At 42.3% G+C, this 20,622-nt stretch overlaps 2 protein-coding genes across 5 annotated transcripts; both read left to right on the forward strand.

Moving 5' to 3' along the window:
• cunh21orf91 (chromosome unknown C21orf91 homolog) lies at window positions 1–15,813 on the forward strand. Its single transcript, XM_068721355.1, has 5 exons — window positions 1–111; window positions 1,486–1,616; window positions 11,327–11,812; window positions 12,795–12,857; window positions 13,338–15,813. Exons 2-5 carry the CDS (start codon window positions 1,490–1,492, stop codon window positions 13,511–13,513), a joined length of 852 nt encoding a protein of 283 aa, XP_068577456.1. The 5' UTR covers window positions 1–111; window positions 1,486–1,489; the 3' UTR covers window positions 13,514–15,813.
• Window positions 15,814–16,460: 647 nt separating this feature from the next.
• btg3 (B-cell translocation gene 3) lies at window positions 16,461–19,894 on the forward strand. 4 transcript variants are annotated; one of them, XM_068721304.1, is made up of 6 exons: window positions 16,461–16,806; window positions 17,009–17,071; window positions 18,406–18,601; window positions 18,694–18,831; window positions 19,019–19,208; window positions 19,385–19,894. In XM_068721304.1, the coding sequence occupies exons 3-6, from the start codon at window positions 18,429–18,431 to the stop codon at window positions 19,544–19,546; spliced, it is 663 nt and encodes a 220-aa protein (XP_068577405.1). In that variant the 5' UTR covers window positions 16,461–16,806; window positions 17,009–17,071; window positions 18,406–18,428; the 3' UTR covers window positions 19,547–19,894. The 4 variants fall into 4 exon arrangements, with proteins under 4 accessions (XP_068577405.1, XP_068577406.1, XP_068577404.1 ...); XM_068721305.1 differs by lacking the exon at window positions 17,009–17,071; XM_068721303.1 differs by lacking the exons at window positions 16,461–16,806; window positions 17,009–17,071 and adding an exon at window positions 17,549–17,638.
• Window positions 19,895–20,622: the final 728 nt, after the last annotated feature.

Consider the following 20,622-nt stretch of genomic DNA (forward strand, 5'->3'; position numbering starts at 1 on the left):
TCCGGATTTGCCGTGACGCGCTGGTGTTTGTGTGCTCACCGTGGCGAAGGAGTACCGAGGTGTCCACACACAAAAGGGACAGCCGGCCAACACACACTCTTTAAGATAAAGGTGAGTTTTACTAAAGTGGTGTTCCGAAATACTGGCGGCATCGTCATTTTGTTGGATACCTCGTTGTTTAACGACGCCGAATAACGGTCACGAAGCAGCCAGAGCGGAGTTACGCTACTCGGAGGATGCCTGTGTGCTGCTAGCTTCAGGTCTGGTTAGCCTGTGTTTGATATATAACGAGAGACGTTCTGGTAACTTTTAACTGTCTAGAGAACCGAACTGTCATTTCACAGACATTCAGGTATTTAAACTGCTGTCAAGGGGAAAAAATACCTTACGGCGAAGTTAAAATTTGTATGTTAACCCAACGAAGGGAAAAGTTCAGTTGAAATCCGCCCCCCCCCCCCCCCCGCTATCACTGGCTAATCTTCTGAAACTGCGTCGAGTGTCCACCACTATAACGCTAGCTATATCTGGTCAGTATCAGTCAGTATGCTTCTTAACTTGAGTTTCTTGGATATGTGCCACTGGAAGATCGTAGATGTTATATGTGAATAAATAACCCTCAGAATAGTTACAAAAAACTAACCAAAACTCAACCAAGCTCTCTAAATTACTCTTGCACATACAGATGTCTGTGTTTAAATCAGTATGTCTGTGTCTTTTTATTTGCTTCTCATTTTGTAGCAAAGCTTTGTCCTCATAGGTTGTCACGGTGAAATTAATTTCCACCAAATAATGTCAACAACCTTGAATACCCTTTATGTTATGTGGTTGGAAAAGTAGGACAAGTTGAATTTTCAAGAGAAACAGCAGACTTCTTAAAGTACCTTGTTTCTCTAATGTAATTAAAAGCATACTAGATATAATAAACTATACAGTGATGCATGTTCTGGTTAGTGGTTGCACAAATGAATGCTACAGATACCACTCTATGGTCTCTAGCTGATATCTGGTATTGCAACACTGACACCAATATCACAAAATGTTTTGTGGGGAAAGCTACACCGGTGCAGATGTGTATCTTTAGTCTAAACTTTAGTTTGCTTTTTGACAGTTTATGGGTGTTGTGCAGCTGACCAGATGTGTTTCCCTGCGGGTAATTTGTTAACAACATGTCAATGACATCCGATTGTGTTTATTACCATGGGATCCAGTATTAGTATGTTGGTAGAGCGAATAAAGAGAGCTTTTGTGGTAATGTGTCAATAGCATCACCAACTAAAAACATTTGAAAAAGGACACAGCCTCTTTTACTGTGTTCCCGACCAAAAATAGTGTGCCATCCAAAAAATATTACCCCCCACTGACACGACCAAAAAAAAATGCATTTTTAATAAGTTGATTTGAAAATGTGACCTAATTAGCAAAAAAAGGGCTCGGTGGTTGTGCAAGCTCCTGGTATTCAGCCATCTCTTTTGCTTCTCCCTGAAGCACAATGGATGAAGAGGAGCAGTTTGTGAACATCGATCTGAACGATGACAATATCTGCAGTGTCTGCAAGCTAGAGACGGAGACGGGGACCATGTCTTTCTGCCATGTCTGCTTTGAGCTCAGCATTGAAGGTAAGACTACTGCTCGTTTGCTCACCAGAATGAAGAGCAAACAGTGATGTAAAGGCCCTCTTCACATACAGCTGATATATTTGTGCTAGCTAATGTTTCAAAGCACCCTGCAGCTTACAGTATGCAGTGAAGCTCTTTAATGATTTTTCTGTTACCACAGCGTGACCTCCCCAACTCTAGAAAAGCCCACACACCCTCACTCACTGTGTGTCTGATGGGATTCAGCTTTGATATTCGTCTTAATTTCCAGTTTCCCTGGCTGGATTCAAATAGAGATAGTTTTATGTGGATAGATCAGCACCGGTCTTAGCTGCCAAGAGTCTCCAGCGTTTGGATCGCACAACAAATCACTTTTGCGGAAACATCCAGATTCTTTTTGATCTCTGTTCCCATCACAGCAAATATGCATTTGCGCCAAGAGCTGTAGTTTAGCATCGGAACCTTTCAGATGTGTTAATGTGCAGTATGATGGTCGTCCACAAACCCGTCTTTTATCCTCTCCAGGAACAACATATAAGATATGTGCGGGGTAATGGGCCTGCAGGACCAAAGCCCTCTCTAAAATAGACCACTGTGATTCCACCGTTTGATGTGCCACTCAAACTCAAGAGCATGCGTTTGAAGCTTTTTCATCTCTTAATTAATGAGTGGCCTATTTGATGAAGAATGACAAATCAGAAGGGATTAGATATGCCTCTCATTGGGCATTCGTCTCATAGATCCACAAAGACTCTTTTTCTGCAAGCAGTGTGTGCGTGTTTGTGTGTGCACAGTTTGATGGTTGTGTACGACTTGTACAGCGGTGCAATATAGCTGACTAAGAGCTCCCAGAGTGGTATATCATTCTGTTGACAGCGGGAGAAAATGCATATGGACAAAAGATTTATAGGTCTCGTCTGTTGTGGTGTAAAGGAACTGAGCGTGGGGGTGTTGATTAATTGCTTTGCTCTTTGTGTGCTGTGAAAGAGTCTTCAGGCTAATCTGTCAGTAAATTTCTTGCAAGCTCATTAATCCTCGTTCAGCAGAAATGTAATGTAAATATGGCAGGACACAGCGCAGTACATACAGTAATGTCAAAAGCCTAAATGTAAGACTTTGTACTTATTTAAAACAACAGGCCTTAGAAGATGATTGATCTGTGTAATATGTAGCACGTAGTACTACTTACTTTCATGTGTTTTGCCGTGCATTAGCTGAATTCTATGCATACTGTTGCATGTTAGAAAACTAAATACAATTTTCAGGGTCACCTTTTTATATTTGTCCTTCGTAGCTCACTAGCATCCAACCCAGACACATGGGTCACTGATTGCCTTGAAAGGGATTTAACAAATATGGTTATTTATCTGTTGACATTCAACAAGGTAGAGGTTTCCTGGCTGGCTCAGTTTGGGCGTCCTTGTTTACTCTATTTAATGTTTCAGCCAGGATGCTCTGTTCAGGTAGGAACAAGCCAGCTGCTGGGGCATTGACGTGAGTGTGTCTCCTCCGTTTCATTGTGTAGACAAAACTGGGGCACCCTGGATGATGGTTGTGTCGGACAAGACTTCTGGGGGTTCTGATGTAGCCCGTGTTTGTCTATGAAGTGGCTGTTGTATAACTAACTATTGTGGGGGGATTGCAGACGAGCACGTGTTCCTGATGCAGCCGAGCGTTTCTTTGGTTGGGGGGGGGGGGGCCTTGCCAAATGGCATGTGGCTACTTCAGACACGGCTGATTGGAAACTAAGGCCAAGTCGTGTGGCCGCAGACTGCTCATGTAGACTTAATATCCACAGTTCATTCCTCCTGTGCCATCCTTCGTTAAAGGAAGAGAACAAAAGTCCACACACGCACACAGAGTGTACAGAAACATGTGAAGAGGAGAGAATGTTTTTCATCTCTCGGTGCACAAACACTCCCTCCCAGTGCCTCTCCATTCCAAACCATATCATGCTATCTCAAGGGTGAATTACTGCTGCTGAATATTCATTGCCAACTTGCTATATGCTGGTTTTGAATATTTAGTAGAAGCAATAGAAGTAGAATTGCTTCTCATTTTAGTTTTTTTAAGAACAATCTCTCTACAATGCCCTAACGTCTCATTGATTTTGTACAAAAGGCAGCGTCTTCTAGACCAGAGGACCCATAGCAGTCAGAACTGTCTGTTGTAAGGTTGCTTGTAAACAGAAACAAAGGGACATGCAATGAACAGGATTTCTTTAAGTGATCCGGGTATATTTGCTTTCATTTATTATAAGGATGTTGTTTTATTAACTCACACAGATTCTGAATGTTCATGTGCGACATTTAAAGGATTTAGTATCGTTCCATAAGGCTTTGGGACCCACAAGATACGGATGAACTGGAATGGTGAAAATCAGCAGCGGTAGTAGAAACAACCGTTTTGTTAATCCCTAGTAGGGATGATATCATCAGAGTCACTAAAGACATGTCATGATGTGTTGGAACGTCCCTTTTAAAGTCTAAAAAGTTATTTTTAAATGTATTTTTTGAACACCTGGCCACTGCAACGGTGTACCTCTGTCACAGCAGAGAGCAGGCCCATTATGAGTTAACTGCTTACACTTAAGCATTCATTTCCACCCACAACCGCCCTGAGATCTGCTCGGAGGCTTGCATGACACGGGGATGTTCAGACTTGTCTGTGTAAACGTCAGCTGCCAACGCACACTGAATTCACAGTTGAAGTTCGGCAGCACTGTACATGAACTTGAACACAAACAAGAGCCACTAAAGAAGAAGCAATCTTTCATCTCCATATTCCAATAAATGAATGAGCTTCATGTTGACAGAGTTGTTTATCAGCAAGGCTTGTGCCCACAGTACCACCAGGTGCAGAAGTATGTGAAGGCTGTCCAGGAAGTGCAGCCTTTATTGTAGCTCCAAGTGTTTGTTTAATGAGGAAACTGCATTGGCCTGTGTGCACACTGATTCCATCAAAAAATACAGAGTAGAAACTGTGTCTTTTTATGTATTGCTCAACCTCTGCCTTACATTCAGACCTTTCTTTTGTTTCTGCTTGCTGCACCATCTGAGCTTTGTACTACATATGGCTTCACAGCCTTGAGCATCAACAGTGTGCAGCAGAGAACAAGAGCCAGTTCAACCAGCCCGCAGTCATTGGTAATCTTCTGTGTTGCTGTTTCAACCTGAAAGCATTGGTGTATTTCAGAGGACATTTCCTGATCATGGCTTCGTTATGACTGCTCAAACACCAACCTCCATAATGCCTGTGACAACAAAAACTATAAGATGGTGGCTTTGTCGGGTAGCCAAGAAAGCCAGACCTCCCTCTAGCCAAGGCAGTAATAGTTTAGAAATTAGTTGAAAAAAGATTGTGCACTGTATTATATTTTTTTCATTGATTGCCATGCAGATATGTCATTCATATGGGAAAAGTTTACAGTCAAAACACCGTTTATAAAACCAAACACACTTTGGTTTTAGCTTTCGCTCTTTGGAGTATTCAAACCACCCAAAATGGCCAAATGTGGTATCATTAACTATCATATTCATCAGACTTTGCTGTTTGGATCTGATTGCTCATTGCAGCATACTTCAAACCAGACGGGCCTTTTTTGAACTGTCCTTATTGGATGTGACGAGCTGTGCTGCGTAAACACCTGAGAGATCCCTCCAGCCTCTCTCACCCACAGTCTTCTGGTCTTCTCTGGCTTCTTGTCTGACAAGATGTCTGCTGAGCTACCAGGTTCAGCTAAAGCCCAGCACATTTGTTCCTTCATCTGCTTACATAACGCAGACAGAATTTTTGCTGAGGCCTGGCAGCGTGATTTCCAGCTGTGTTTGGAGTGAGGAGAAAAACCGGCAAATTCCAGCAGGGAGTGACTGGAATGATGCAGTCGGTGCTGATTCTGGTTGCTGCTCGCTCTACAGGGGCTATTGTTGCTCCTCTAAACAGCTCATTCATTGTGGGTGAACTCTTCAACCTGGGGTGTAGAGAGGTCTAATTATGTCACTGCCTGTGGTAGCTGTGTGTTTGAACTCAGTCAGGGTCCAGAGATCTATATTATTTCTATATTATTGGAGCTTTTGCATCATTTTAACAGCCTTGAACTCTAATACTAGGTGTCATGCAAATGTATTTGCTATTTTTCTAACTCGTCAGTGTTTCCTCTGAATAATGTATTCACAACTCAGATTTGAGATTTTACTTTAAAAACATACAGTTTATGTTGTTCTACCCAATAGGGAATACTTGTCACTACTGTACTGTACACAACACACCATCGGAAGGTAGCTGCCAGTACGGCTTTCCTGCAACACAACATCATAATGTGCTGTACAGAATATTATATAAGACATATCATTTTGTCTGAATAGAAACACTGTTTAAATGAATTTTCTTCCCAACAGTTGTTCGTAAGTGGCTGGGATGTTTTACTTGCATCATCAAAGATGATTGCCATTTAGAAGTACTAATTATATTATGACAGGATTAGCCTGATTTATTATAATTCCATTTCTACATCAATCAGATGTCGTTATGCTATGCTTAGTCTGTCATTTTATAATGCTTAATTTTTGTTCTTAATTTTTGCTAATATGGGAATATCCTTTTCTACTAATTTGGTAAATCAAACGAGACACGGGGAAATGAGAGCATATAAATAGATAGCTCTGTAACTACAGGGCTTATATTGCATCAAATATACACAAGATCATTTGTGTTCACAATCATTTATACTGTGTGCAGTGTTTCTCAATCCATCTGCTCATACCAATTATAACTGATTTAAACAACTTTGATATTTGACCTTGCCACTGGTGTGTGTTTGAGAAATTATCACAAAACTTTGTCTCAGGAGTTTATATTCTGCTTTGCTTGTGTCTCATTCTCCACCCAAATTACCTTCAAGCAAATTTGACATTTTCTTTACATTTTCTGTGTAAATTGTGGAAGTCATATATGAGCATTCACGTTGTTGATTGATGGATGTCTATTCCTGGTTTGTTTTACGGTCACATGCGACTTTTTGTTTAGTAGTACTTGTCTGTCATTCATTGAACTCTGTGCTGTTAATGGAAGCTACTCTGTCCTGTTGTTTAAGGTCTGTGGGGGGTTCAGTGTTGGTCATGTGACCTCCATGTTGGCGTCTACGTTGGCTCGAGCAGCTGCTGATTCTTCTAAAGCGTGCCATGCAGCTGTGTTTGACACCTTATCAGCGATAACCTCTGTCCCACATGTCCCGTTTGTTCATCTCCTCTTAAGTGTGTCAAGGCTCAACACAGACTGAGCACAAACCAGAAGTCTGCAGAAGGTTGCTCCAGGCAGGACAAAATGTGCCCCTCTGTTCATTGCACAGCGTTTGTATTATGCTCCACAAGCGTACATAACATTATTACAGTCATTTAGCAGACGCTTTTATCCAAAGCGACTTACAATAAGTGCATTCAACATTGGTAATCAAAAGAACTACTAGTCACCAGAAGTCATAAGTACATTTCCTTTTCCAAACAAGCATCTAAGAGCATGAAGCAGAGCATAACTCAGAGCCAAAGTACAGTGCAGAAACAAGAAAAATAGTTAGTGCAATAAGTAATACGAATACAATAAGTGCAACAAGCTAGTATGAATACAATAAGTGCTAAGTGGAAGGCTCAGGGTAGCACTTCCTGAAGAGGTGAGTTTTCAGCCTGCGCCGAAAGATGGGCAGCGACTCTGCTGTCCTGACGTCAGTGGGAAGTTCATTCCACCACTGTGGGGCCAGGACAGAAAACAGCCGTGACCGGGTAGATCGGCCGCAGGGACCTCTGAGCGACGGGGCAACCAATCGCCCCGAGGCAGGAGAGCGAAGTGGTCAGGCTGGGGTGTAGGGCTTGACCATGGCCTGGAGATAGGAAGGAGCTGTTCCTTTCACTGCCCTGTAAGCTAGCAGCAGAGTCTTAAACTGGATGCGAGCTCTTACAGGTAGCCAGTGTAGAGAATGGAGAAAGGAAGTTGTGTGGAAGAACTTGGGGTGATTGAACACCAGGCGAGTTGCGGCTTTCTGGACAAGCTCCAGAGGTCTGATGGCCGACGCCGGGGCTCCGGCGAGTAGAGAGTTGCAGTAGTCCAGGCGGGAGATGACAAGAGCCTGGATGAGAACCTGCGCCGTCTCGTCAGTCAGGAAGGGACGAATTCTCCTGATGTTGTAGAGCAGGAATCTGCAGGAGCGTGTAATGGATGAAATGTTTGCCGAGAATGACAGTTGGTCATCCAGGGTCACACCCAGGTTCCTCGCAGTCCGAGTCGGCATCACCACGGTATCATCAATGGTGATGGACAGGTCCCGGTGCAGGCAACCCTTCCCCGAGAGGAACAGTAGCTCAGTTTTGTCTAGGTTGAGCTTGAGGTGGTGCGTCGTCATCCACTTCGAGATGTCAGCCAAACCGGGGGGAAATGACAAGACCAGCTGGGTGTCATCGGCATAACAATGGTAGGAGAAGTCATGCGAGCGAATAACAGAACCCAGAGATGTTGTGTAGAGCGAGAAGAGAAGGGGGCCCAGGACTGACCCTTGCGGAACCCCCGTAGTCAGCATGCGTGGTTCCGACACAGCCCCCCCTCCAGGTCACCTGGTAGGATCGACCCGTCAGGTAGGATGCAAACAGGGAGAGTGCAGAGCCTGAGACGCCCATCCCCTCGAGGGATGAGAGGAGGATTTGATGGTTCACAGTGTCAAACGCCGCAGACAAGTCCATAAAGACTACGAACGCAGTTATAGGCAATAGAACCTGATGAAGAGATCCCTTTCCATGACAGCAACCAGTGAATGGAAGTCTGAGTTAAATTTGGGCAGAAGTGCAGCCACTAAATGAAGAGCCTGGCTAGATCAACAGAGGGATGTCATCTCTCTCTTCAGCCTGAGGATTAGTACGCCGTCGTGATGCCAGCGTTCCCTTGCTTACTTTACTGTTGAGAATTACACAATGTAACAGGAATCAGTCTTCCTAGTGCTGCTCCAACAATTTCTCAACTTTTCCATACCAACTTAGTATGACTAAAATACAACTAAATATGAATTGGCAATTAGGGCTGTCTCTTCTTAGTCAATAAGTCGACTTTGATTGTTTTCTTTGGTTGATTCGTAATTTTTTTTAATGCTTTTTTTTGTGCTGAATTACTTATTTCCCAGAAATGTATTAACACATCTGTGGTAAACACAAGATTAAAGTGGTGCTTTTGTGTGAGTCTTTGTGGAGAAACTCAGTTTTACAGATCGGTCGATTCAATCAACTAATCGATAAGTTGACAAAATCGTAAAATTCAACTTTAGTCAACTAAAAATGTCTTTGTCGAGAACAGCCTTATTTGTGAAAACCATGAATAGCAACAGCAGATGTTTGTATTTCACATCAGACTTAAGCATGTGTCTGTGCTTTGTGTCTGTTGGTTGTTTCACTGAATGAGAGACTAATCTTGACTCATTCTGTACAACAGGGCAGGAAACAACAAGCCCATTGGTTGTCAGCATCATTGTGCTTAATGTCTCTAACTGTCACAGCCGAACAATGTTGAATCACCTCCAGTGAATAGTGTGTGTGTGTGTGTGTGTGTGTGTGTGTGTGTGTGCGCGCGCGCTTGTGCTTGTGCTTGTGCTTATGTGTGCAGCCATGAAAGACAGTAGTGCTAAGCTGCTTAGCTGGAGTGAGGTCTTTGGCTGGTGGTGCACTGGCCTGGTTGTTGGCCAATAATTTTCCTGCTGGGGAAGTGGTAGTCAGTGTGTTTTTGTTGTAGTCCAAAGACTGAGACTGATCGGATTATACCATGGCTGTTTGATAGACAGAAAGCTCCTGCAGCTATTGGCAAAGTGTGTGAAGATTCATTGACATTCTCACACAGAAGACTCGCAGACCTGATGCTGTATACTGTAGGTCCCTCACAGGACTAATCTATCATAAAGTTCTGTCTTTCTAGGCACTCGGGTCACAACACAGTTATGCATAAGCTTTAGAATAGACCTCTGCGCACACAGTTGTGTAATGGTCTCAAACCTTCCCATGTCCTGAGGCGCATAAGGTATGCTGACTGTCCCCCATTAGATGTGGACTGTTTGTTTTGATCCTGCAGGCACACAGAAAGCTTTCAAAAGACACACATGGGACAGAGATATTACAAGACAATTGTCTTTAAACAAATTGGTGCTTTAAACAGATTTTTTTCCCATTCTTTCTGTCAACAATACACTTAAAAGAATAACATTTCAGTCAACATATTATTTCTGGTCTTCACACAACTTTAGCAAGTCTGCTAAAGTGATGCTAGTAGGAAGTTCTGCTTGTAGCCACTGCTGTTCGCTTAAAAACCTGTTGATGTGAGTTGCAGTTCTGTTCTGATCCACTGTCTTACCAATAATACTTAGGCACGTTTCATTTCCTTTTTCCTTTTTGCCATTAATGTGAAATAATGTTTTTGAGTTGGAACAAACGTCATTAAATTACTAGCCAAAGATTTTTTGAGATTGCAACAAAGAAACTACTTTTAGTGTTTCAGTATTTCCTATATTGTGTAAGACCTGTCAGCTACAGGTTGTCAGTTACGGACCCTATCGGATATGTCACAACTCTGTGTTAAAGGAAGCCCCACAACAAGGCCCTGCAGACCGCACTAAACACGAGGGCTCTGTATGTGCCTATTTTACTGTGGCCATGAGGTGCTAGTAATGTCCTGTGGTTTCCTGGGCTCGTCGGTCTAAAGCGTCAAGAGAGGCATGTGAGGAAAACCTGCCCAATTGAGCTGTTAAATCTATATGGACTAACGGTGACTAATCTCCAACGCGGTTCGTCTGTCTGCTGAGAAAGGCAGGCTGTGAGAAGAAGGCCATCACACTAACGCCTCGCTTTAGCCTTACTTTGCACACACACAGTTCTCGCTCTCGTTCTCTTTCACCTACAGCTTCTCTTTGTTTATCAAGCCCTGTCCCATTTTACTCTGAGGTTATTTTAAATCTAATTTCCTCTGTGTGCGCTAAAGTGGTTACAGTGTGACCTGTTTTGACAGGATGCAGGAAGCATTACTGTTTCCCCTGTAGAGGTACTTCCAAGGAATGTAGTTTTAAGTGGCAAAGGAAGTGTGGCGGAGTGCAGTAGCTTGTCAAGCTATGCAAGGACGATAACCACCAAAGATCACAAATGCAACCTCAACAAGTGGACCTTATCTACGCCAGCCATTTACTTAAGTGACTACAAGTCACCAGTTAACATGGTCACTTGTTAAACCAAAACACCACCACTGTTGGAATATGGATTCTGACAACTGAATATACAACAAAAACAGATCAAGATGAAATGAAAACGCTGCTTCGTGTGGACAGACTGTTGTCCAGTACATATTTTCCAAATATGCTTCATGTGTTTGCAGTGAGACTGGGTCAGTGTATTATCCCTGCTATCTCAACGCTCTGCTGGCTAATCCACCACACATTAAGCAGCTTTCACAGAGAGATCGCGACAGGTCAATCTGCCAGTTCTAGCTTGCTTTCATACTGGTTGACTTTCATTTGTTGGGCGAGTAATCCTCAATAACTGTTGAGCTCTCTGCTTTATTTCCTGTTAACTGTTTCATATGCTTTATTTATGGGTTAGGAACCCTGCCTCTTGGCGTTCACTGTATTGTTGCACTCATAACTTTGACAGTTGTTGGTGTGGCTGTATCCTTTAAACGCGTTGTGCCTGTTGACTCATTGCTTCATGTCTGTGTGAATGCAGGTGTTTCCTCTGCTACCTTGTTGCACTCAAAGTCCCTGCGTGGCCACAGAGACTGCTTTGAGAAATGCCACCTCATTGCCAACCAGAAGCTGTCATGTTCCAAGGTCTCCAGAAGTGCCTACGAGGGCATGAAGCTGGCCTTCAGCCAGAAACTGAACCGCATCATCCAGTATGCCCAGAACAAAGACTCTGTCTCCTCCAACGGCCCCGGCAGACGAGGGGCCAAGCTCCTTTGTTACAGCCAGCAGGGTGACCGCAAGCTGCTGCCCCAGTCGGACGCCCAGGTGCCCCGCTACACGCTGTGCTGGGACGCGGGCAAAGCCACGGGGCTGCCCGACTACGCCATGGGGATGGTGGAGGAGCTGGGACTGCTGCAGGAGGCGCAATCTGACGTCTGGTCCGGTGACGGCAGGAACGGCCGACACAGTCGGAACCAAGGAGGAGGACAAGCACCGCGCAGACACCAGGGCGGCAGCAGAGATGAATGTGAGCACATTTAAGATTTTAATCAGTGTGTGATTGAGTAGTGGAAGGTTTGATTATTTTGTTTTCACTTTTTGAAGGAAGAATAGTGTTGACAATATGTCGCTGCATTCTCTGCCTCTCTTCTCTCCATCTTAACTTTCAGTGCGACCTCTTTCTGCACACTTATTAGTTCAAAGGCAGCAGACAAAACGGTAGCACAGGAACAGAAAACACCTTCTTACTTGGTCTGTCCCTCATCTTCCTCTTCGCTGTGATCCCTCCAGAGAAGGAATTAATTCTGCCATAACCTCGAGACACTGTACGTCCTTGGCTTTCTGGTGTCTCGTCACCACTAAAGCTGCTTATGACTCCAGACTGCAGGAATTATTAACATTCTGCGCTTTAAATGAAAGATGACGGGCATTTCACAGGTACACGGTTTATTGGTGTGTCTATCTACATTAGCTGGGCGACGCTGTCTAATCTGAATATCTTGCAGTTAGACAGGACCACTTCCTGCATTCTGGTGAATCTTTATGCATCAACTTATGGTGGAAAATGTCATTATTTATGGAAAGGAAAACTATTAATGGCATATATTGCAGTAAGGTGCTCAGGCATTCTGTATTGCTTTCAAGTATTTATTCTCTTTTAGATCAATTTGTCTCATTTAATGCTATCAACACACACGTGAGCATAATTTACTCTTTTCTTCAAATGTGCATGTGGCACATATTCACGTCACTGATACATAATTTCCTTTTAATTAGTCTAGAAACCCCTGGACTTTAGGAGCCCATATGTTTCAGGAAGCTTTCTGCACATATCCCACAGATCTGTGTTCTCTGAGATTTTGAAACCTTCACCTATGTACATTTAAAACGAGGGATAACAAGAAGGTCATCACTCAACAGCTTGAAACTATATTATAAATGTGTCTGCTCCTCTCCTGAAACGTTTCCTCTCACACTCTCTGATCAAAGCTGTTTGTTTTTTCTTCTAGTGACTAAAATGAGTGTGGACGAACTCCATCAGCTGAACAACCGGCTGCTGATGCAGATTCAAAGTAAGTGTAGTTGTGTTTTTTTACTGGCATTTTGTGATACGTTGTGCACAACCTTTGACCTAAAGTTCCACCATTTGAATCATCAATATTTTAAACGTGACATTTTCACTCCGTCATGCTCATCTGTAATACATCCCCATGTTACATTGTTGGTGCCCTCAGGAAAAAGCTGTATGAGTGAAAAGAAAAGCATTCCCAGACTCAATACAGCCTGGGGCTGATATAGACTGGAAGGCTTCTACTCAACACACCATCTCCTTCATTGTTTGCTTATTTATTTGTGTGGAGGTATCTTAAGCAGATGTGTTTTCTGTTGTGTTGTCTTTGCTCTTTGCCCCTTCAGTAATCACTGTTATTAGTTTTCTTTATCTCACTTATTTGTCTGTGTATGAGTTGATCTTGTGTGTGAATGAAGCCGCGCTGATTCTCTCTCTCTCTCTCTCTCTCTCTCTCTCTCTCTCTCTCTCTGTCTCTAAACAGAGGTGTTCGAGGAGCTCACTGAGGCTGTGCAGGAGAAAGACTCGTTGGCGTCGGAGCTGCACGTGCGTCACATCGCCATCGAGCAGCTCTTTAAGAACTGCGGCAAGCTTCCCTGGCTGCACATCAGCAGGGCCGGGGTCAAGGCCAGCAGCAGCACCACCGGCCCCGTGGAGTGAGGCCCGAGCTGGTGGCTTCTGTCTCCTCTGGTGGGAGGACACTGATAAACACTTCAAAGTCCTGGCTGCAGCGAGGCTGAAAGAAAGCCTTTGTACATTGAGAGACTTCTGCAACACCGCAGTGAGTCGTCAGACCTGCTTTAGAGCAGCATTAAGGGCTGGGCTGACTCCTTCGCTCTCGTCGCTGCAGTGATGGTGCAAGGATTAACGGTGGCCTGGTCTGGCATGTGACCTGAATTCAACCCATCTCATGTAGCCAGGATGCATGTTAATACCAGGTGGAATGGGGAATCAGGGTTTCCTGGCCCCGGTACATGGCGAGGACATTTAAAAAAAAAAAAAAACAGTTTATATGCATAATTAAACAGAAATGATTGCTGTTGGTTTCATTTTCTTTTGTTTAGTTTGCTGTCAAACATTTCAGTTTTTCATTGTTTGGACGTGGATATTCAAATACTGCTTTATACTCCTTTATATGTTACCTGATGTTACAGTATTTTTTATAACATGGCTTGGGGCAGAATACTCAAATCGGTCATATTCAAACCAACAGGCACTGCCAGGAGTGTTTGGTTACTGTTCCAATGTCGAGCATGAACGAGGTTTTAGCTTTTTCTTGCAGCTGCACTCTGACAATATAATGGCTTAAAACAGTTTTTAACTTGCCTTCAACCTGCCCTATCTTGACTTGATAGTTTATGAAAACGCTGGTGATCAGATGGATTGAACAGTAAAATAAATTCTAACACATTGAAGACGGGTTAAGTCTAATCCGTAAAAGAGCACAGCTAAGTGCAAGACAACACCCAAAAGTCCTCAAAAGCATCTCCGCAACAAAGATACATCACAAGTGTGAAAGTCCACAGGGCTGTACGAGCTGTGCAGGTTTTCGTTGGTGAGGGCGATGATGACTATTGTGGGAGTGTCCATGAAATAACACTTTGTAACAGCTGGTTGGCAAGCAGCAGTTACAGTGATAAAGTGTTAGGTATTTCGTTTTTAATTCAGCCTTTGGTTTTATAGTAACTATCATTGCTGGTGAGATTTACTTGATATTTATTACAGAGCTGTCTCGCTATCAAGCACAAGTCGTATGTTGGCTCCACACTGAATGAGGAAGAAGAATGGTTTAGTTTCTGATAGAGAAATCCAGCTGCCAAACCAAAGTCTGTATTTGTTCCATTTAAAATGTGAACTGCAACCATGTGACTTCCATTAGCAGAGGAGGATGCAATACCAAACTGATTTCAAATATATGTGGCTTAGTGATTACGTCACTGTGTAATAATGAACCATAGATGTATATATTTTTTTCTCTAAAGGTGTTGATGTGGAAAGGCTTTGTTCTCATGTTACACATGGCGTATGTTTTATAATTTGTTTTATTTATCTTTCGTGTGCAGCGTTAACTGTTGTTTCCCTCTCTGCTGTGTTGATGTGTGAGAGCCCAGTCGATGTCGCAGCAGTACATGGAGGTCCCTGATTATTGAACAAAAGGAGACAAAGCAGGCGATGGTATTACCTGTCGGTGTGTTACAGCCTGTAGCTTTGGTTAATTTATCATTCAGGAACCCTATGCAAGAAAGAGACAAATGAATCAGAAGCCTTATCAAATAGCAGCTATGTAAAAGAATATTGGATTTCCGAGTTTTCCTCAGAAGAGGTCTCGGAGTTGCTGGACTGTGATAAGCTGGGGAAAGACTAGGATATATTCCGATTGATGTCTAGAATAACTCACCATCTCTTTTGCTCTCTCTTTGTAAGAGATTTAATGTATTCGACCCCTTTTCCGGGTTTAGCTCCATTTTAATCTTTTATCTTGGATTCCTTTGTATAACTGTATTTGGTGTGCTTGAGTGTATTCAATCTTCATTCATTCAATCTTCAGTTGTATGTTGTTGTTTTTTGGTTTTTTTTAATCTTTAAATTATGAATGCATTGTCTGTTTGTATACTGCGGAAACATGCCCGGGCCTGTGCCTCTGCTCAGCAGAACATTCAAGATGGATCCGATTGTGTCATAATCTTTTCCTGGAGATGTGAGCGTACCTGCTGCTCCTCCTTCCTTTAGACTTGACTCTTCATTCGTTTGTTTTATGTTGAACAAGGCTGCATTTGTGTTGTGTGAGTATTGTATTTATTGTGTGTGTGTGTGTGTGTGTGTGTGTGTGTGTGTGTGTGTGTGTGTGTGTGTGTGTGTGTGTGTTCATGGACCTTACACATGCTGTGTGATTTGTGCTTAAGTGACAGTTTGTATTTTTTTGTAAAATATTTCAATAAAACTATTTTTAATACACAATGTGACATGCTTGAATTTTGACTGATTGTGGCCACTGATGGTGTGATTGATATTTCAAAATGGCTTTGTAACTGTATAGTGAAATGTCGGCCTCATGCACAGTCAAGCATTACATTAACACACAGCTTTACTGTCTCCCCACATGCACATATTCTTTGCACTTTGGACATTTGCACATTTCCCTGTAAATATTCCTGCACAGAACTGGACAGCTCTTCCACTTAAAAGAAAGACATTTTAAGACATCTCTTATATTTTTTTTCATATTTTCTATTGTAAATTGTTCTATTTTATATTACGTCTCTTGGCTTTTGCTCTGCGTTTGTTATGCACCAAATCGCCAAGAAATTACTTACAATAAATAAAGCTGTTTCTGATTCTGATGAACACTGATTCCATTGTCAACAGAGGCAACGCAAAACATGACTGCAGACACCAGAATTAGTGCTGACTCCAGCATCATTTCACCTGATTATGACCCAGTTGTTGACTTCTTGGATTTCTAAACAGACTGCTGAAGACTGTTCACTGTGCATTGTGTGGAAGATGGAGGTTTGGCGCCCTCTTGTGGACAAAGAGTGTTTATAAATGAGCCTGGTTATTGTAATGAGTGTTATTTCCGGGAAACATGCACACTATGCTGTGTGGTTAATCTTCTCAAGGATCAAATAGCCTTAAGTGCTACATGCCATTTTGTAGTGTTTCCAGTCAGGATGCTTTCAATTGCTCCGCTGTAAAAGTTAACAAAAACCTGACGGAGCCGATGGAGGTGGTGTCGTCCACAAACTTTACAACAGAGTTCTCTCCATGTCGGGGATTGCAGTCGAGGGTCTACAAAGTGATCAGCTCTCCATTCATCCAGGCCGATTTGTATGTTGACCTCATTCAATTCCTGTAGTGCATTTTTTTTTTATCTCATAAGGAAAAACATCAGCAACAAAAATCCTGGTGAATTCTCTGGGCAGATAATAGGAGCAGCAACAAATCATTATTAGGTACAGTTTGTGTTGCATGATTTACAGACTTGAAATTGTATTCCTGTTGACATTTGTATTGACTTCATTTATTTACTTTATTTATTTTATTTGTCATCTTGACTCTTGACTGTGGTGATTTTTCTTTTGAATAATTTCAAACGATGATAAACATTCTTATTGAGCCCCTTAGTATTTCCTGTTGCAATGTTTGTTTATGCAGTTGCTGACAGGAAGTAAACCTGGACCAAACAGAATGGCAATGAAAAGGACTATGTCAGTGATGGTTTGTAGATGAACAATTTTAAGTCCAATATTGGTATTCATATTCCACTTATTTATCATAATACATGTTTTGCTTGCTTCATTTCCCAGTTCTTTAACCAGTCTCCTATAAAGACTCACAAATTGACTGATGATGTTGCTTTGGCAAATAATTAGGTTCACAACAAAATAAGACATTGTAACTATTTTTCCGGTGAGTGCCTTTTGTGAAAATGTTAACTTTTTCTTCTTCACTTTTTATGCTAAAAATTACATCACTGGATGCTGCCATTGGATTGCAACAAACATAAACACATGCCAGACGCTCTGAGTCATAACAGTGAGGAGTATGAGTCACTCTACAACGAAGCATGTGCTCGACCAATAAATGCGCCATGTTGGTTTGTTTAAGACCAATGAGAATGATTGGGAGGCGGGATTTGTGTAGAAAAGGGCGGGGTTGATAACCGAACCTTCGGAGTTCGTCTGCTGGCCAACTTCTCCTCCCCATTTATCTTTTTTTTTTAACCCACGCGCTGAAGGAGAGCGGTGTCTCACCAGATTAGATAAGTGTCTCTTAATGTGATCGGTATGTAAATATATCACAATTTATTATGACAATTTCGAACTTTTGCCACGGTATTTAAAGTGATGCTGTGTTTGTTAGCAACATGAGGCTGTTAATTTAGCTCGTCTATTAACGTTAGATATGAAGCTCATGCTAGCGCCTTATATTTTCTTACTCACTGTATTCACCATGAACTCGGGTTTAAATGCATTTCGGTGCAGTTTAGATAACGCCGTGTTCCTACTGTTAGCCTAACTTGCTAGCACGCCGAGTACAGTACTGTTATTAAGTGTGGTGGCGCGTGGATAACCGGAACTTGTGCGTGACAGCCCGCCTTTCTGGAGCGTCCAGAACGGCCAGACCGTTAACGTTCACTGGGGTAAATGGAGCAGATCAAAAGCAAAGCGAAATTGCCTTTCAATTTAGTTTATTTTGCGTTATCCATTCTTAAGTTTAAAGGAAAAACAATCTCCGAAACAGCAGCCGTTGCCTCGCGCCCATGGTTATTTCTACTACACTTGGCTACAGTTTGTTTTTGAATGGTTTGGGTGTAACGTTATTAAAAGTGTGTAACAGCAGAGCTACTATAATCACAGACGAGAATAAGGTTATTCCAAAACGGGGGAAGGAAAATGTTCCATCTGGAAGTTAAATAACAATATTCTGACCTGTAGAGGCAATTTATGTAGTTTTACACTCATCAACTAACATATTTCCGTAGAAATGCTCTTCATTTTTGATCACTCAGGTTACTGCTGCCCATCTGACTGGTGTTGACTTCCTTACAGAGGCTGTAGGAGCTTAATGAAACATGAGGAGAGAAATCGCAGCTGTGGTGTTCTTCCTGAAGAGGCTTGTGAAGAAGGGGGGGAAGTTGGAGTCGCACAAGATCGATTTGTTTGTTGAGAGGCTGGCTGTTGCACTGCAGGAGAAGTTCAAGGGACACTGGTACCCTGAAAACCCCAGCAAAGGACAGGCGCACAGGTGCTGCTATTCATAACACAACTTTCTTTTATGAATGTCTCTGCGTCGTGGCTCTTTTTTACAAACTGAAATCAGTTTTGTGTGTTCTGCAGGTGCATCCGAATGAACAGGCTCCACAGGCAGGATCCAGAGCTCCTTCGGGCCTGCCGAGAGAGCGGGGTTCAGTTCTGTGACCTGAGACTGCCCCATGAATTCACTTTGTGGGTGGACCCTGGTGAGGTCAGCTGCAGGTGAGACTCGGAGTGAATTTGCTGCGAAAAGCTGAGACGATATAATACGTTTTTAGTATAACAAAAACAACTAATGGTTTTAGCATTCATACCTTTTTGTCAAGTTTTAAACAGAGTCCCTTCTAAGTATGTTTATCCTCCTATAACTGTTGATGGTTTCCCTCTCTCTATCCATATTAATGATCAGGTACAGAGAGGACAATCCCTGCTTCTCGGTTGCTAGCTTCTCTAGCGATGATGAGGTTGACACAGATGTTGCAAAGGTGACCAGTGCTTTGGAGAGAGTGACATCTGACTACCACTCGGGTTCTTCCTCGGATGAGGAAAGCACGCACGCTTCCCCCCTCACTGTCTCCAGTGGCCGCCGTGCTTATCAGGTATTGCATAATACATTTTAGAATTATTCCCATGCAGGTCTGGAAAATTATGGAAAGTTTCTCCATAATAACCAGGATTTGGTGAACTGCAAAGTTGGTTGCAATATTGTGTTCAGATGAAATTGTTTTTGAGCAGTTGGGTGACATCTTTTATTTATTTGTTTCCTTTTTTTAAGGCGGTAAATCTCACTGCTCCTACGTGGCATCCATGGCCGCACTACAGCTTCAGGCCTTGCGGCAGAGCCCCCCCCACCTTCAGGCCTAGCCTGTGGGTTCCTCCTGTCTATAGAGAAAGGCCTGCTCGGTACTGGGACACAACCCAAAATAGTTACAGATAGGAACCGTGGTGCTTGTTGTTCACACTAGACATTAAAGCTGAAGAAAACTTTAAAATGGCTGAACAATGTTCTTTTTTTTTTTTTTTTTTAAACATGAATTTTTATAGATGACATAATAGTTTTCTGACAAAAAAGTCCTTTTGCACTTTAGACCATTTGTTATACTTTAAATTAATCACTTGTATTTAATTAGATATTGGAATACACATGTTGATGTACTGTATTTTTACAATGGGAGATGTTCATGTATGTCACCTACTTTGTCCTTTTTGTGGTAAAATGTTTTATTTAATCAGTGCAGAATTGTCAAATGTATAGACTTAAATTAATGGAGTTTTATTAAACACATTTTCCAAGCATCATGGTGTGTATTATGGTGTATATTGTATTATTTTGGTGTTTACAAAAGGATCCTCCAAGTGTTGTGGTTAAAGTGTAGAACTGCTGGGGTTTTTTTTTTTTTTTTTACTGTTGGTCTTTTGGCACGTCTTTATTTGCTAGCTGACAGTGTAGAGGAGAGACATCTGTAGAACATGTAAATAAGGTCCCTGGCTGGAGTCAAACCGAGGACATTGCGGTTATGATGTGTTCTGCTCAGCAGGACATTTGCATGCATTTAGTGGTAACGTCAAACTCAAAGGGTCAGTTCATCCAAATCTGTGTTCAAACATAATCTTAAAATGCTTTGAGCATCACAGATTAAATTCCATTCTCATCTGCTGCACAGTGTGTTGGCAGAGATATTGTTGAACTAGAAAATGCATTTCCTGCTGAAAATGCGTTGGAATGCTGAAAGCTGAAATGAATTGCAAAAACATTGCTGAAAATACAGAAATGAGAGACTACCTGTCTGAAAAATGTTGAAGCCCGAAAGCATTTAAACTGCACTGCTGAAAACCCTTCTAGTTGAAACGTCTAACTATGGTGTCAGTAGCTGAAAGTATGAGAAAGAAGAAGGCTTTGAAAATTGAAGAAGTTTAACAGGATTTGAAGATTTTCTCCATAGATATCTTATTCAAAACAAATTGCAAAAAGCTTAATAATTCAAAAATGTAAAGATTATAAATACGAAAAGT

Source organism: Cebidichthys violaceus, unplaced genomic scaffold (genome assembly GCF_023349555.1).
Source record: "Cebidichthys violaceus isolate CVI_PGR_0920_01 unplaced genomic scaffold, fCebVio1.0.p SCAF_27, whole genome shotgun sequence".
Taxonomy (NCBI): Eukaryota; Metazoa; Chordata; class Actinopteri; order Perciformes; family Stichaeidae; genus Cebidichthys; species Cebidichthys violaceus.

Excerpts from the sequence above, each read along its gene's own strand:
- btg3 (XM_068721304.1), top strand. The coding sequence starts at position 18,429 with ATGAGGAGAGAAATCGCAGCTGTGGTGTTCTTCCTGAAGAGGCTTGTG. Across the intron at positions 18,602-18,693 it reads AGCAAAGGACAGGCGCACAG|GTGCATCCGAATGAACAGGC; the intron begins GTGCTGCTATTC and ends TGTGTTCTGCAG. Across the intron at positions 19,209-19,384 it reads GTGGCCGCCGTGCTTATCAG|GCGGTAAATCTCACTGCTCC; the intron begins GTATTGCATAAT and ends CCTTTTTTTAAG.
- cunh21orf91 (XM_068721355.1), top strand. The coding sequence starts at position 1,490 with ATGGATGAAGAGGAGCAGTTTGTGAACATCGATCTGAACGATGACAAT. Across the intron at positions 11,813-12,794 it reads GGGCGGCAGCAGAGATGAAT|TGACTAAAATGAGTGTGGAC; the intron begins GTGAGCACATTT and ends TTTTTCTTCTAG. Across the intron at positions 12,858-13,337 it reads GCTGCTGATGCAGATTCAAA|AGGTGTTCGAGGAGCTCACT; the intron begins GTAAGTGTAGTT and ends GTCTCTAAACAG.